Below are 16460 nucleotides of genomic sequence, written 5' to 3'. Positions count from 1 at the left end.
CGCTCGAGGGGACGACGCGGTTTACGATCGAATGGCGGACTGTCTGAACGGCTGTCGAGTTTTCCAGCGGTTTCCTGTGCTTAGAAGACGATATGCGATTCTTTCAGGTAATCGTGAAACGAAATAGCGAGAAACTTGTGTTCCGTTGTATTTTAAATAACAGTCGCGAGATCCTACGATTTTTCTTTTACGATTCGATGCTCGGAAACGTTTAAAATTAGGTTCAATTCCCCTTGAATGTTACAAAGCCGGTTTAAGCCTTTTGTGTGTTTATAGATCCCTCCCTCGCTTTGGCGGTCCGTGTTTCCACGGAGCAGATGATACCGTGCGCGTCAGTGATTTCCGAAGCATCGCAAAAATTGCTCTCTTCCTCTGTATGATGGAGATTACCTTGCATCGCGGAAACATTTATTTCGCGTCGACTTGGTGTACGTACAGTCGCATGCCGAAACCTTGAAAAGAAATACGAGAACTGCGAATTTGGATTCGTGATTCTTTTACTACTCGGAACCAACGGGATCGATGGGCGCGCGTATCTACAAGAGGGAACACTTTTCGTTCGTAAGTATCGATCGAAGAAAAAAGATGAGGACCATGAAATTACGTGGCGAAGATGAAAAGGAGAATTGGTTCTGGCTAGTCGCGAGGAACAATGGAAGAACCATATAATCCACTGTGTTCAATCGTCCGTCAAACAAATCGATTATGAAAGAGAAAGGGATCACCCTCGTGAAATAATAAGCTTTATTAAGTAGCCTTTAAAAATGATCGTATCGATATACCTGATTCATTGTACTATTCTTGGCGCACCTTAGTCAATAGAGTAACAATAATAGTAACGCGCGTATGAAGACAGCGCGCGAAGTGTGCGTAGTATAAAATGTTATCCTTTTAATTGCGTCCATCGTTTCTATTTCGAGAAACGAAAGTAACACTTGCCTATTTTCAGGCTGTGATAGATTCGAAAAAATCTTGCTCCACACTTTCAAGGTACACCTACGCGAGTTTCCCTCCGATCGTTCGATTAATCGAGGGGAATCGATATCTTTCAGAAATTTCGCTTTCTGTATTATCGTCACAGGAAGGATTCGTTCGTTGTACGTTCGCTGTTTAGTCGGATGGAAAGCACGATGCGTAAGTTTGGCCGAGTTTTCGAAAGTTACTGAAACTTTTGACAACCTTCCGGTATCGCGCTTCAAAACCACTACGCGCAAACTTGAAAAACTGCTGTCCTAGAAACAACTCATGGAACTATAGGTCTTCTATCCAAACACCAGCCCTGGTATTTCGGTCGACACTCGTACGAATGGAACACCTGATCGACAACCGACCAAGTACCGGCACGATTTTTTTAACAGGTGACTTCTTCCTTACTTTTCTCCACCGTGGCAATGACAAACATTCTCTTTTCGATTTACGATTGAGACAATGGACTCGTATCCGTGTCACGCTAAACTAAGTCATTGCGTTTGTTAATCATGTGTGACTGTCCAACTCAGCAGTGAGTTTAAGCATGTTTAACAATGCGCTTGAATGAGTCGGCTCAACGATTTTCAAATGACTCGTTCCGAGTGAAATCGCGATCGAGTAGGTCTACGTTGTTGTTAAAACATTTAAGCATTATCTCGATAACATTATCGCGATTGAATATCTCCTGGTTGTTCCATAGTAGTTATTCGAACGTCTCAAGGTGCTACCGCGCATGAAAATCGGTGTATTTTATATTTCGTCGCACGAATGAAAAATTTCTTATGTTATATACAGTTCATCATATCTAAGGAGCATATAGGTAGAGCGTTAGTCATATTTCACACGATGAATATATGTTACCCTCGTTAATTAACCGTCGACAATCGACTAATTATCCCACTGTTCGTTAATTGTTCGAACGAACCTAATCTTCCTTAGAGCTCGATTCGTGAAACTCTCGCGCGATTTTTCACCGTAAAATTCCCTTGTTCCCTTATCGAGCTGAACGATCAGAAGTCTATTTAGAACGATATACGGCGACGCTGCGTCAGCCTCGATTCGAGCAACGAAAAATTGCGTATAAACAGCCAGACAGCGTTTAGATTGAATTTAGATCGGCGATTATCGTACGATCGTGCAAGTCAAATAGAAGCTTAGTTTCCTTTTCTTCCTATAGGATTGTTCTTCGTAGGCGGAGAGCCTGAATCGTTTCTCGGAAACGGATCTTTAAAAAATTCGTCTTACTAATACGATACGAGTCTAACTTAAGACCACCGAGATACTTTCCAGAAACTTTTTTACCTTTATTAACCGCTGCTATGATTCACCCCTCGAGCAACTTTTTTCAAGACGCTTCCCTCCCTTCGACAGCAGACGATTTGCAAGATCGTAATTCGGAAGTGATTCACCGTGTTACGATATAACAGCCACCTCTTGGGATGGAATGATCTCTCTCGAATGCGAATTCGTGGCGATAATGCGGCAGATCTGTGCCGTACAATTACTAGTTTCTTATATGGCGCGCGTAGCTGTAATTAGCGAGAGACCGCGCATTAGCGATCGGAAAATGGAACGCGTCAAGTTACGGAGGAAAGATAGAAAAGAAAAAACTCGCTCTTATGATGTATCGCGATTATAGTTTGTAAGAAAAATCGTAAAGCGTCGGCTCGTAATCGATCGTTAGTTGCGCGTGGCTTTTGTTCAGCAACTGTAAAGCGTAACTATTAACTGGTAAATTGATGAAGAACCAAAGAGTTAAGTAGAAATGTTATTGAGTAATTGAATTTCGTAATTGTAAATCGTTCCCTTCTTCTAAAATACTTTGTGTTAAATGCGATGCAATTAACTATAAGAAAAGCAACAGAATGTGGTACGTGTACTATAGGATAAAAGATATAGTAACATATTATTGAGAGATGGCACGAACGTGTCATTATTATGCAAAATTTCGATCAAGTTCGTAAGATAAGTCAGTGTCAAGGTACCGCTACTTCGTTCCCACGGTCGCACATACTGATCTATTCTACCTTCACCTTCTTCCCTCTATTTGAAGAAATTGTTCTTTATGACACGGAACGCGCCATGCAGCCTGCACGAGTCACATTATCATTCACGCTGCAGCCTGCACGAAATCAGATTTAAAACGCACTGAAACAATTCACTTTTTTCTGTCGGTTTGTTAAAAATTACACTCTTATTGTGCACTTTTGATAGTTGAACCAAGTTTATGCGCAATCGATTGCTCGATGCCAATCGTACCACCATTTCCAACGGAAAACAATAACATCGTTGCGATAGCAATTTTCGATCGAGGCCATCGGCGGTAATAAACCCTCCTTTCGAGCTGCTCATTGATTACCTTATCGATTGCGCTGGTAACAATAGCTAAAGTTGATCGTTCGTACCGTTATACATATATATAAAACTCAGACTGTGTATGCCCGCCGTCGACTGCAGTTCGATAACTCGATTCGAGATGTCTGGCGAGCCGAGGACGATGAGGTTCATCCGAATAAGGTCAGTGAACCGCGGTCGGTGTTTTAAATTTACATCAAGTATTATTTAAAATAAATGAGAAATCAGACATCTAATCAGTATTATCGTTGAAGAGTATAATATTTTTAAATTCCTGACTTTTTTGTCGTAATTGCTCGATCGCGCTTCCCTGAGATTTTAGAAATATAAATAAAAATGTTGCTCGATCCTCTCTCATTCATATTTCTAACGAGATATTGATATGCCACCGTTGACGTACCAATATCTCGTTAGAAATATGACTGTCTGTTACTTCTGGCGAGATATTTCGCGGTCTTACATTTCCGATTAAACTGATAACTAATAGCTAGGTAAATCTTTCTACTCTTTTTCGTGTCGCGCCGGGTCTCGTGTTTGCAATCACGGTCAGATAAACTCTATTACGAGGCATTACATAACTCTCGCGAACCAGAGGGATTTCTGTTACGATCCCCGGGAAATCGCGAGACTCTGGAAAAGAAAGTCTCGGGCAATGCATCGGCCCGAGCGTGTATGTTGGTCGAAGATCGGAGATACCGTTAATGGAACGTTAAAACGAACACGGTGCCAGGGAAATCTGAAATTGTCGTAGAAACCATCGGCTGGGAAAGGTGTCGCAAGAACCGTCCATCCGCTACACGGCAATCGTAGACGGTTTACTCGCGATCTACGCGCGAAAGCCTGTGTCCCCGTAATCCTCTCCTCGATTGAACAACTTCGCGTCGTCTATCATAAACGTCTCTTTCTCTCTTTCACTTCTCACGATGCAACTGACGCTTTATTGCACTTTGTCAAACTCCAGAGACATTGACATCCTTTCTAATTCGGTTGCCTAGTAACTGAACGAGACATTGGTCTGATAGCGAAATGAGAGGCTCGTCTATGACATACCGTAGTAGTTCTCCTATCGTCTGTCCTGGATTCCTCGCTGAAGAACCACCCGTACAAGGGCCAGAACGCGGAATACGAACGCGTGGCCTGGCCGAGGAACATCGGCGCGCGCGCGTTAATTAGCGCGCGGGGATACGTAGGAAACGTCGAAGCCGGCGATCCCGAGCGATGAAAAATCCGGACGAATCGGGAGGTACAGTTATAACTGTTGCACTCGGCTCGACGTGTATCTGGCACAGGATCCTAAGAAATTAAAGTCCGCGAACGCGACGGCCTCGCGCTCCTAATGTAATTAGCTCCGGGACACGCATACCCGGCTCGCGTTGCTTCGAGCTCGCGTTGATAACAGGAAGCAGACGCTCGGCGGAGACCTTTTTTTGCGCTTTTCGAGCATTCGCGATTACGGGGAGGGGGAAACGGTTTCCTTAGGCGTGTTAGATGCCGGGATGGTCGACGTTCCACTTCTTAACTACCACCTATATCGGCGACTTAGACAAACTTCCTGCTGATCGTACGATAGGATGGATCTCCGCTGCGATCCGGAATGTTTAATGTCTCGGGTACTGTTGACCGGGCCGAGGCTTCGTTAACATTCATAATTTGCGGTCGTTACGACGGCGGAACCGGTATACCGAGGGAATGCAAATAAAGTGTCGTCCACGATGGACGAGTCGTCACGTTTCGACGCTGCTCGCATCGATCGACGCGAGACAGTCCAGATTAATTAATTCGACGATGAAAGAGTGATCAATGACCCTGCTATTGTATGAATTACGCGCGTATCACACGAGTGCAGTGTATCGAGTTCGTTATCGATCATTTCCATTTTTTTCTGTTTAATCGTCGCGCGGGCAACATCCTTGCTTCCCAAGCGCACACGATAATGAACGATCTTTGACACGCGAACGATACTTAGTTGCGTTATGCGACATTGGCCTTCGTGGTGAATCCGGTCGATTATACTTGTCCGGAGGATCGTAGACAGCCGAGTTTACGCATACTGAGACACGCATACCGAGACACGCGTGCAGAAACGTAACGTAAAGTAGCGTTACTAGGAGTGGCTTCACAACAGCGTACCAACCAGCCAAAGTTTATCGAGGGTATCCCGTTAGGCTCAGGTCGCAGTGACCGTTTTATCGGAGATCGTGTATACGCACTCGTCTTTCGATTCGGACTACTCGGTTCAACTTTTAGATCGTTAAATACCTCTGTAACGATACATCGTGCATCGCTGTCGCATCGTAAGATGTTGGTCACCCCCTCGTTTCACACGTAGGTGGTCACCATTTCGATATTAAAGTCACGAGAGAGAACCTGTTGTCGGCCTGAAACGACCCGGTTACTTCGATTCATTCTGCGTACGAAAAATCCGGGTTTGAATCCTGCTGACACATTACTGTCGGTTATTTTTCGTTGGTATATACCTCTGCTTGGGTTATAACGATGGACACGCTTGACATATTTAATCATTCGATATGATACATTGAAGTATGCCAATAGCTGATCACAGCAGGTTAGGATCTAATATGATCGGTTAGAAATTAGCGATGGCTAATTCAAACCCATTAAATGGCAGTCTGATCCGTCAAACTCTGGTGGAAGAGAAGGGAGCATCGTCAAAGCTGGATTTGATCCGTTAAATCCCCACGTTAATAGAGAATTATCTAAGTGCGTTCGGACTCGGTACGATCGCAATATAAAGTACCGTGATCAAAGCTGTGTACCATACTTTGATATAATAATGTAGGAAGTCTTCAGGTTCGTACAAATTCCAATATAATTGAATGCACGTGTAACAAAAAGCGATTCGAATTTCATTGTGAAAGTAATTTTAAAACTGTCTCTTCTCAGCGTCAGATGCACACGAAATCGATGACAAATCGCGCCCGCTTCTACCCGACGTTTCATTACCTCGAAAACTAATGAACGTGTCATGCCGCTCTGGAAAAAGCTCGAAACGATTTCTGAGCTCCTACTCGTTTGAGAAAAACATCGTTGGGACACGTCCTGCCGAACGTGGTAATTATACGTGTACATGCATTTATAAATAATTTTATGGAAGGCGGATGTTTCGTTATACCTAAAACGACGAGTAATAATGATAGGATAATTTCTAATGCATTAGCAGGAAGAAACCTTCTAGGTTATTCGGTAAATTATCTACCAATACACTGTTACGTGGAATCTTTACACGTATGACAAAATAGAGATCTTAACATTTTCTCTTAATTAAATCGCCATAAGAATGTCACGTTTATCCCGAGGCAGAGATATTTTCTAGAAATCATACGTCGACGAGAGTAAACCCATCTACGCGTATCGTCCATATCCATAGTGTCCATCGTGCATTCGATACCCGTATCCTTTAACAAGTTTGATTCCACGCGAAATAAACTCGTTCGCGAGACAAACGGATTGTTTCAACGATCAGTTCTATCCACAGTAACGAGTCTCTTCCATTCTAAACATAATCGCAACGAAGTATAGCGAGCAATACTCGACGGTCGTCGTAACAACCTCGGTAACGATCGAGAAAAGAATCCATTTTCAGCTTAACGAGTCTACTTATCTTCGGAACGGAGGTCGAACGATTCCTAAAGTCCCGTGGTTCGTTTCACTTTCGCAGTTTCGTCGAGCCTCGGCCCCCGTTCGCGTCTCCTTACGTAAGTTGCAATTTACGTTTGGAACCGCGTGATTTCGTGATCCGCGCGCAGGTAGAACCGGATCCGGCGTGGAACCACCGTAACGCACCGCCGCGCACGATCGCGCGATGAATATTCATTCGTGTCTCCGCCGGCTTCCTAATAATCGCTCGCAATCCCGGCGCACGATGCCGTTCTACGACTGACGGATGTTTACGAGGCAATCGGACGAACGGGCCGGATTAGATGCACAATGCTCAAAGATGCATTTCTGCGCGTCCGCTCACAGCTGATGACTCGCGATGCTAGCCCCGTTTCAGAGTTGAATGCAGCATCTGCGAGTGGAACACGTTACATATCCGTGCTCGGTACGTAGGATGTCTCAGGATGGTTGTAGTTATAGTTAAAATGGAAACGTTTTATTCTACTCGTTCATCCTGAGATACTTCAACCAAAGGTGGGGGCATTCATAATCCCAGTAGATACTTTTTAAGCCGTTTTGGCTCGTTTATTCGCATTGTTCCTGCGTCGCGGATGACTCCACTACGAGAGGACTATCCGTCGAACAGTGAATGCTTACATATAGATGTATGTATGCTAGTAAATTGATCCAAACTTGAAAACAGAGTACCAATCGCGAACGAGATATCGAAACGATCGTACCCTACGCGTTGCTTCGATTTTGCTTAAGGAATAGCTTGTCGCTGAAATCTTTCTGCTGTTCTGTTTCTCGTTGCATTTGAATAAGAACGTTTTGGATGATCGATTGAGATACCGTTGGCGAACGTTTCGTGGAACTGTTTTTTTCGATGCCCGACTCGAAAACGCGTGAATCACCGCGAATAAGCATTCATTATACTGAGACGCTGAAGGAAACGAACTGGAAATAAAGAATTGGAAGCGTTCGCTTCGCTCACTTTTGAAACGATGCTTTCCATCTTAACGAACGCTACGCGATTAATTCATCTCGTTCTTGGATACACTAACAATCTAATTTCGAGCACGAGCTCGATATGTATCAATGAGAAACTAATGCTTGAATCAGAATGGGAAAATACAATACAACGTATCGTCGGATGTTACGACCGAGGAACGCTCCCCTAATAAAATACATCGTAAAAAGCAAGTTGCATCGTTTATGTTCGAATGTTCCGTTATAAAGAAACGCCGGCGGCGATGCTAATAAGGTAAATTGAAGTCACAAATGCGCTGTAAAAGGTCCGATAACCCTTCTCAGACTGATCCTTTTTTTTTCCCCTGTCACCGATTAAGGAAGAATACGACGCAAAGGGGAATAAATTCAAGCTCAGCTCTGCTATAAAAAGATAGTCAATCCTGCGTAGGATAATATAAATTTCCGACGTACAGACTCAATTTCGGTGACTGTACTCGGAGCGGAAATTTATCGCCAAGCTGTAACGGCAGTTTTCATGCTCGTGTACAGACAAATTCATATCGAAAAAAAAAGAAAAAGAAAAAAAACGCATCTACGACTGGCATTAACTTGGAAGAGAACGTACCCAAATCTTTCGTGGTCATTTGTTTCGATCGTGCATTTTCGTTTGATTATACGTTGCCTGCTACGTCTAACAATTTTGTTTATCTTTGATATCTATAGATTGAGGTTGGTTTATTCCTCGATAAAATTCTTTCACGACTTATCTATTCCTGTATATGTAATTATTTTACGAGAAAATAGAGGCAATAAAGTCGAGTCTCGTTGGGTCTCCCTGTTCGTCGTATCGCTTCACGTTGTATGCATTCGTATTGGTTCAATGAAACGAACGTACCTATCGACAGTAGTCATTTTGTAAACGTTGTCGAAGATGTTTCCACGGTCCGATCGGGCGCTCTCGTCCTTAGCATTGTCCCCGTCATCGTGGCTGCGGAAATGTAGCGTTCTCGCGTTCGAGAAGTCCGGTTCCTCGGGATTCATTATCCGGCCTCGAGTAAGGCATCCAAGCCGCGAACGCGGAAATCACACAGCAGCGACACGAAACAGAGCACGTTCCAGTCTTACGAGGACTCTGGGATACGTATTCGATCGCGGTATCGCGATACAACCGCGTTAGTCTCCGTGTTTTCAAACAGCCTCGCTTGTCCTCGCGGTTAAACGATTGTCTTAAACCATGTTCAGGTCTTATCTTCACGTGTTGTTATTCGCGACGACGTTCCTTTTGCTTGGTAGCCTGACGAACGCATAATATAGGGATTTCCGTTCGAAATTTATTTTATTCACGTGCAAATTCAGGCCTGTCGTAACTTGTTTCTTTTTCCTTCTTTTTGTTTTGCTGGAGAATCGAGTGCAACATAGATTTCAATAAGAGTAGCTATTAATTTTACTTGGAAGCGTCTTCTCGGTAATTTAGAAATACTTTTTCATGCACATTTGCCGTTTTTAATATCAATTATTGAATTTAAGATAATTTTAATATCGATGTTAATAATTGAAGAATTAGTAATAGTTACGATGATTTTTAAGCATATTCGCAGTTTACCCGATACGCGAAGTACGTGTGTACAAACGCAAGTGATTCAAGCAACGATTTTGGATGTATTCACAACACTAACATAAACGCGGCTGTCCGAGCAGGAGTGACTCTATCTACTATCGTCACTTATCGTTCAACGATTGCGCCACGCGTTCGTGTTCGCGAGGTGAGTACGGGCAGAATTACTCTTCGCGTTTCGTACAATGTCACATACGAACACCGAAACACGTGCTCGGATGTTATGACACAACATACTGTGTATACGTAATGGTATTCGCGAAATGTTATGGCGTTGGAAACGATTTCCACCAACGATTCGACCGTGGAACGAAATATTTCCACGCTCCATTAGAGCGTTCGACACTTTCCTCCGAGAAGAATGGGACCCGGACACTTCGCGAAGCGATAATTTTTCAGTCAGCCAGCTCGGTTTACTCGTAAAAGTTTTAATGAAACCGGTTTTCACGCCTTGCGGATCGTAGTAAATGCACGATATGAATACTTGGGCTTATTCCGAGGACTGCGAACGAGCTATTGTCCCCGGTGAAATGTTTTCTGGCAAGAGCTAAGGCCAAGGTTAAGTTCCCTTCTAATGATCGCAATGCAAATCAACCGGCGAATTATGATTCCGAGTTGAATTGCTTCTGATCGCATGGATATTACGTGGCCTAGGTGAAAATTTGAAATGGACGTTTCAGACTGAACGAGAAATTTGTCGAATTATTTCATTCTTTCGTGTGTCTAATTCTTTAACAGTTTAAAAGAGTACAGGCTACTAAGAAAGTCTATTAGCAAAGTTACTCACAATGAAACGCTGTTTTTCAATGCCATTGAAGGCAATTTGAGTCGACTGAAGTCCATTAACTCCTCCAGAGTAGTCGAATTCTTTTTCTAAATTCTTGAAATAATTCCGACCGATGCGATTGTTTGCGATTCCGTGAATAATTGCGCTCGAAATCACAATCACTGACTCTCCATTATATTTAAGACAATGGAAACACAGAACACGAAAGGAATGTCACAAGTGGAAAGCAGTCGGGTCAAACTATCGCGAATTCTCATATACCGCTTTCACTGAGCTGTCGCCAATATTTGCATAGGAACTCTATCATTATTCGCGAGCGTCTTTCGCGAACCGTATGTTCCGACAAAGAGTTTAACGTGTGAACCCATTTTAATACGCGTCCACATTCCACGTATGACACACATGTATCATTTGTTTTGCAAAAGACTACGTAGGCGAATACGTTTGCGAGCCCGGCTCCCTTTGTTTCGTATTTTTCTGATATTAAAATAATAGTAACTTTGCTGTTGTCACGAGCGCACTTACTTCACCTATACATTTCTTGGAATTGTGCTTTACGAATTATTCATTGTTCTTTGTTATCTTATCGTACGAAATTGTTTCTTTAAAAAGACAGAATTCTCGTTTTCCAAACACCGAATTGAAATCGAATTGCGTTCGCAATTTAAATGTTCTTCAAACTTCAGACAAAATTATTAGTTAATAGACTAAAGAAGAAAATTCGTGGAAAACAATGCGTTACTATCATTCACCGAAAAGATATAGTTATTCATCATTTATGCCACGACATTTTAGTTACACGGGTTGTAATTATATTCTGTATGACTTTCTTGGAAGACGCGTTCCTTACACAATAATGTACGTATTGAGTTACCTCAGTCAAAAGGGTATTCAATTTCGTGGCTTGTTACGTTCATTCAATCCGAGGCCGTGGTATCTGTGTAACTAACATTTACTGTTTGATTTCAGAGACAGTACTGTACGCATGTTAATTATCTCCATGTAAAGTTATTCGATTCTGTATTCGGAAGACATACAACTTTACTCATAGCCTTCGCGATTTTACATATTCAAATCTCTCGTAACCACGTCAGTTTATCGTGTGGGTGATCTTAGGTTCATTCTCAAGGTTCTTTGATATACTTTTAAATGACATAATTATTATGTTTGGTAAGTATATAGTTAATTTTATATGTTTTTTACGTTTCTTTTGTTTAATGTGCTAATAGAGAGATATCAATTTTAGTGTCCTTTATGTGGATGCACAAGTTTATTGAAAAATTGTTTTTTTTTACCTACGTCGTGTAAAATATCGAAGATGCTTGAGATATGTTGTCAAAGAAATTAAATAAATTGCGTAGAAGTTAGTGATTTGTATTTACTCATTTTTGAAATATTAGCGCTTTGGTACAAATATCTGAACCAATTACCGACCAAGCTCGAGGCAATGACACTGGCATCTAGCGAGTAAAACTTGTACAACTAGCTACCACTGCAAGCATGGTCGTTCGTTAATAGTAAACATTTGGGAAGAGGTTTGGATGTAATCGAAGTCTGCGAAACTATAAAAAAACATGGCCAATCCCAATTTAACAGATATGACAGAAGAAGACGCGGCTGATTTGCAGTTTCCAAAAGGTACGTTCTGAGCTTTAATCTTACGGGGAGAGCGACAGAGAACAGTTGGCTGTTCCTAACCTATAATCGCGTGACACTTGTCAACGTCTTTTGCGAGAAATGTTCACGTTTTCCGAAGGCGTGGTAGGTGAAAACGATGTCCGATTGTGCGGCATGGCCTAAGGTAACGATTAACCTCTTTCAGACTGCCTATCGAGTAGAACAGAAAAGATCGAACACGAAGTAGAACTCGACGTGTCAGTCGTGAAGGATGAAATCATTACTTCAGACCCAACGTGCCGCGTTTGCAAGGCTACATTGACAGAGCCGTATATTCGTTGTGCTGTGTGTAATAATATGGAACTGTGCCCCCCTTGTTTCTCCAACGGGTCAGAAATTGACGATCACAGAAACGATCATGACTATATCATCGTAAAGAATGAGTTTCCTTTAATCGATGGAAGTGGCTGGACAGCGAGGGAGGAGTTAGAGTTTCTAGACGTCCTACAGGAATGTGGCTTTGGCAATTGGGTTGACATGGCTAAAAGAATGAACAAGAAGTCGGCGGAAGAGTGTAAAAATCATTACCTTCAGCATTACATTGATAATCAAACTTTACCAGGATTGCCAAAAATAAAAGAGACAAGAACAAGTTTATTTGGTTCTGAACCTATCCCCTATTCGTTTAAGTTGCAAGATTTAGAGGAACCTCCACGGTTCGCACCTAATTCTCTTAATTGTAAGCTCTTGGCTGGTTATAATCCAGCGAGGTCGGATTTTGAGATCAATTTTGACAATCATGCGGAATTATTAATTTCTGACTTAAACTACGATGAATTTAATATAAACGATGATTGTTACAAATTAGGAATTGAACTCCAAGTAGCTACCGTACAAGCATATAATAATAGATTGAGAGAACGTATGAGGAGAAGGAAAATCATTCGCGATCATGGACTGATCGCATTCAGAAAAACAATATCGTGGATACAGAGATACGAATGTACCATAACTAGAACGCTTGCTGAAAGACTGTTGATTTTTATGCAATTATTAAGGGGTATGGAATTTGATTATTTCATGGAGGGTTTACATAGAGCGGGAGAGCTTAGAAATTGTCTGAATAAATTATTCGAATTCCGCAATAGCGGTTTGAAACATTTCCATAGTGTGGCCATGTTTCAGAAATTAAGTAAACTTAGGCAAGAAAACGAAAAGGAAAGGAAGCAATACTTAAGTAATCCCGAGTACAGTTGGAAGACTATATTACCCGGCTGTACAATGAACTTTAATAATTCCATGTCTAATACAATTTCGCAACGAAAAACGGCGCCGCCACTTGCAATCAAAGGTCTTCCGGGATACGAAAAATTAGCACCGGCCGAGAAAGAGCTTTGCTCGGTTGCTCGTATAATGCCTACAAATTATCTCGATTTCAAGCAAATTTTAGTAGCAGAAAATAAAAAGAATGGTTCCCTCAGATTGGCCCAAGCTAGAGTCCTTCTTAAAATCGATGTAAATAAAACACGTAAAATATACGACTTTCTCACGGAAGAAGGATACATAAATAAACCAAATCAATGATATAGATATCGTTAATATAGTAGAATTGTACAAATTTTGTATAATATATTCTTATATTTTACGAGTACTGACAGAATTGTGATATTACGTAAAATTATTTATAACGCATAAGAATTTAGCTTAACAATTTTTTAAATCGACTGAAAACAATAGAGTGAGTATACATAATAATGCGTATAATATAATATAATAGATAATGCAATGAAATCATGTACATATTAATATATAATTATAAATTACAAATAATACTTTGTTTACGCTTTGTACATAAATAATATAATGAATTGTATGTTAAAACAGGATTAATAAAATGCGGCTCAAATATAAAATCTGTGAAATTTTAATTAACAACATCTTAACCCGGCTTAAACCAAATAATAAAGTATATCGATATTGACGAATTAACGAATACCTTACATATCATTTTTTTCCTTAGAATTCGAAAACGCGGAGACCCTGTTAGTCTCGGAAGTGTGGATGCTTTTGGAGCACAGAAAAGCGCAAAACGAATCGGCGGAGGAGGAACAAGAATTTTCTGAAGTTTTTATGAAGAGCTTAACTTATACAAACAGATTTCGTCGGTTTAAAAATAAAGAGACCATTGCGGCTGTAAGAAAGTAAGCGCGTTTTAAGCGTAGATATTGCGCTTCAATTATCTCTTCGTTCGCAAACCGTTCGTTATAAGTTTATTAAAAACTTTCATGTTCTAGTTTACTCATGCAGAAGAAGCTTCACAAATTTGAATTAGCGTCCCTTGCGAATTTATGCCCGGAAACGCCGGAAGAAGCGAAAGCCTTGATCCCTAGTTTAGAAGGCCGTTTAGAGGACGAGGAACTTCGAACGATACTGGACGACATACAAACAAAGCGATCTTTACAATATTAGATTATTCCAAACGTGTGTTTCACTGTGATCATTTTGTACATTAATCCAATAAAACCTTTTATTGCAACTATACGGTTGCTTTTAGAACCTTCTTCCTTTTAATGAATTTATTAAACATAAAGTTAAAGCTGTAGAAATATCGATAAGAATACAATTTCGCGACACAAAATACACGCACGTTGAACGGTAATTTAGCGATACGATCATTTATTTTGTAATTAGCGGGCCATCGAAGTAAAACAGAGAAGATAACAGAGAAACCTATATGATCGACGTTACTTTCCATGGAACAAAACGCCATCTCGACTGCGTGCTTCGATCTCTTTCGATAAAATAGGAAGAGCATTTTGAAATGAAACCAAATAGCCTTGTTACACAAAACGTCAATTGATCCGTTGTTTAACATCTCGTTGAAATTTCAATGCGTATTCTGATTTAAAAATCATTCGCGCTCATGAATAACAAATATATTGAATAAAACGCTGCTGTTCGTGTTGTTATGCACGAAATCGAGGTAATCAAATTGCTCGCCGTCATTTGGTTCTCTTATGGAGTCTTTTAATCATCATTGGAATAAGAACCGCTATATTTAGCGGGTTCCTTAAGTTCATACGCTATTCTGATCTATTTACTCTACTCGTCGTCCATTTACTTTAATCGTGTGCGTGCTATTGACTAGAGTGACTTCGCCACAGGCGGTACACGATAATCGGTCCTTCGATTACTCCCACGAAAGAACCTTTTAAGATAATTATGATGATCGTTAATCGCCTCTAAACTTGAGGAAACTACTGTTCGGTTTATTGTGCGAACCTTTTCGATGCTAGCATAAGTAGCGAGATAACAGAATCGAGTTGATCCGGAAAGAAATGTTATCTTTGGCACCATTTTTTATGGACATCGATGGTAATTAGTGCCTGAGATCTTAATCTGACTAGTTAAGATCAAAGTATACGAATATATTCATATTCGTATGTGGTTAATGCCACATTGAAGTTCTTTTATATACTTCAGACAAGTTCGACGCGAGAGTGTTGCAATGTTGCTCGAAGCCGTAACAAGTTAAGTTATATCATACTTTATAGACTATAAGAAGTTCGCAGCTAGCTACGTTCAACTAATCGTAAAATGTCAGAGCATGTTTTTAATCGTTGCTGTCGATGCTATTTCATAGCCATAACTGTGTTCTTCTTCGATCATAAATAGAAAACGTTTGTATGTAGAGAATTAATGACAACGTTAGTTGAGAATTTTTTCAAGCGAATCGAACGTAATAAGATTTTTCTGGTTAGTTGTAGAAAATATTGCGCGTCGTAGAAACTGCCCTGAGAATATTGCATCGTTCGCACGCGAAGTTAGTCGTAACATGGAAGTAATCGTAAAGTGTATGTATCCTCTGTGCAACTTACACTTCGTTCAGCTCCTCGCAGTAACCCTTTCGATGGCACGTAGCTGGTCGCACCGGAACGTTGTTATTTTCTAGAAACTGTTTGGTAAATGGAGGCTCCGGAATAGTTACGTTCTCGAAACCAGAACCTAGAACGGAATTACTGAAACGCCCGACAAGGCAATGTACAGTTTACCAGGCCAATCGATGGAATCAATTTGCATAATGCGTGCATGTGAAGGTGTATGTTCCATAGTGCTCTCAGATATTGTTGCTGTTGCCACTTTCTGATAATACGAACAGAGGGTGGGGATCTTCGCTCTCTTGTATGGTTTATATCATTTGATGGGATCGTAGAATCAACATATTTGCATGGATATTTTTTCTCGTGAAGTTAAATGAGGTTTAATATCTGGCATGTAACGTACAAGTGACGTAGGAATTTAAAGACTAGAATCCGTTTAGTGCATTTGATTGTTAGGGTTTTCATTGGATATTAACATTATTGCGATATACGACGTGATGCATTGTTTCATTCAAACCGTGCGCGAAAGCTTCTCAATTCCTCCGTGATCGATAAAAACCAGTCTTCTCGCAGTTCTTATCGATAGAACAGAGTAATTAAGCGTTTCTGACGTTTGCTTTAAACATTTTGCATCGTGGAGATCTAT

General features: G+C 41.0%; 2 protein-coding genes across 4 annotated transcripts in view; one reads left to right on the top strand and one right to left on the bottom strand.

The window, feature by feature from the left end:
• Window positions 1-16460, bottom strand: part of Cwo (transcription factor cwo) — a 377930-nt gene that overhangs the window by 75339 nt on the left and 286131 nt on the right. The gene's annotated exons all lie outside the window — the stretch shown is intronic.
• On the top strand, window positions 11766-14469 carry Ada2a (Transcriptional adapter 2A). 2 transcript variants are annotated; one of them, XM_076898115.1, is made up of 3 exons: window positions 11802-11954; window positions 13954-14134; window positions 14228-14469. In XM_076898115.1, the coding sequence occupies exons 1-3, from the start codon at window positions 11891-11893 to the stop codon at window positions 14400-14402; spliced, it is 420 nt and encodes a 139-aa protein (XP_076754230.1). In that variant the 5' UTR covers window positions 11802-11890; the 3' UTR covers window positions 14403-14469. The 2 variants fall into 2 exon arrangements, with proteins under 2 accessions (XP_076754229.1, XP_076754230.1); XM_076898114.1 differs by lacking the exons at window positions 13954-14134; window positions 14228-14469 and adding an exon at window positions 12139-13883 and having other exon boundaries at window positions 11766-11954.

This window comes from Xylocopa sonorina, chromosome 7 (genome assembly GCF_050948175.1).
Source record: "Xylocopa sonorina isolate GNS202 chromosome 7, iyXylSono1_principal, whole genome shotgun sequence".
In the NCBI taxonomy this organism is placed as follows: Eukaryota; Metazoa; Arthropoda; class Insecta; order Hymenoptera; family Apidae; genus Xylocopa; species Xylocopa sonorina.
The sequence above is the reverse complement of the archived record's forward strand: the minus strand, read 5'-3'. Positions and strand labels throughout refer to the sequence as shown.

What these genes read in the sequence shown, in the direction of transcription:
- Ada2a (XM_076898114.1), top strand. Translation starts at nt 11,891, where the DNA reads ATGGCCAATCCCAATTTAACAGATATGACAGAAGAAGACGCGGCTGAT. An exon ending in TGATTTGCAGTTTCCAAAAG is followed by an intron (nt 11,955 to 12,138) that starts GTACGTTCTGAG and finishes AACCTCTTTCAG; the next exon opens with ACTGCCTATCGAGTAGAACA.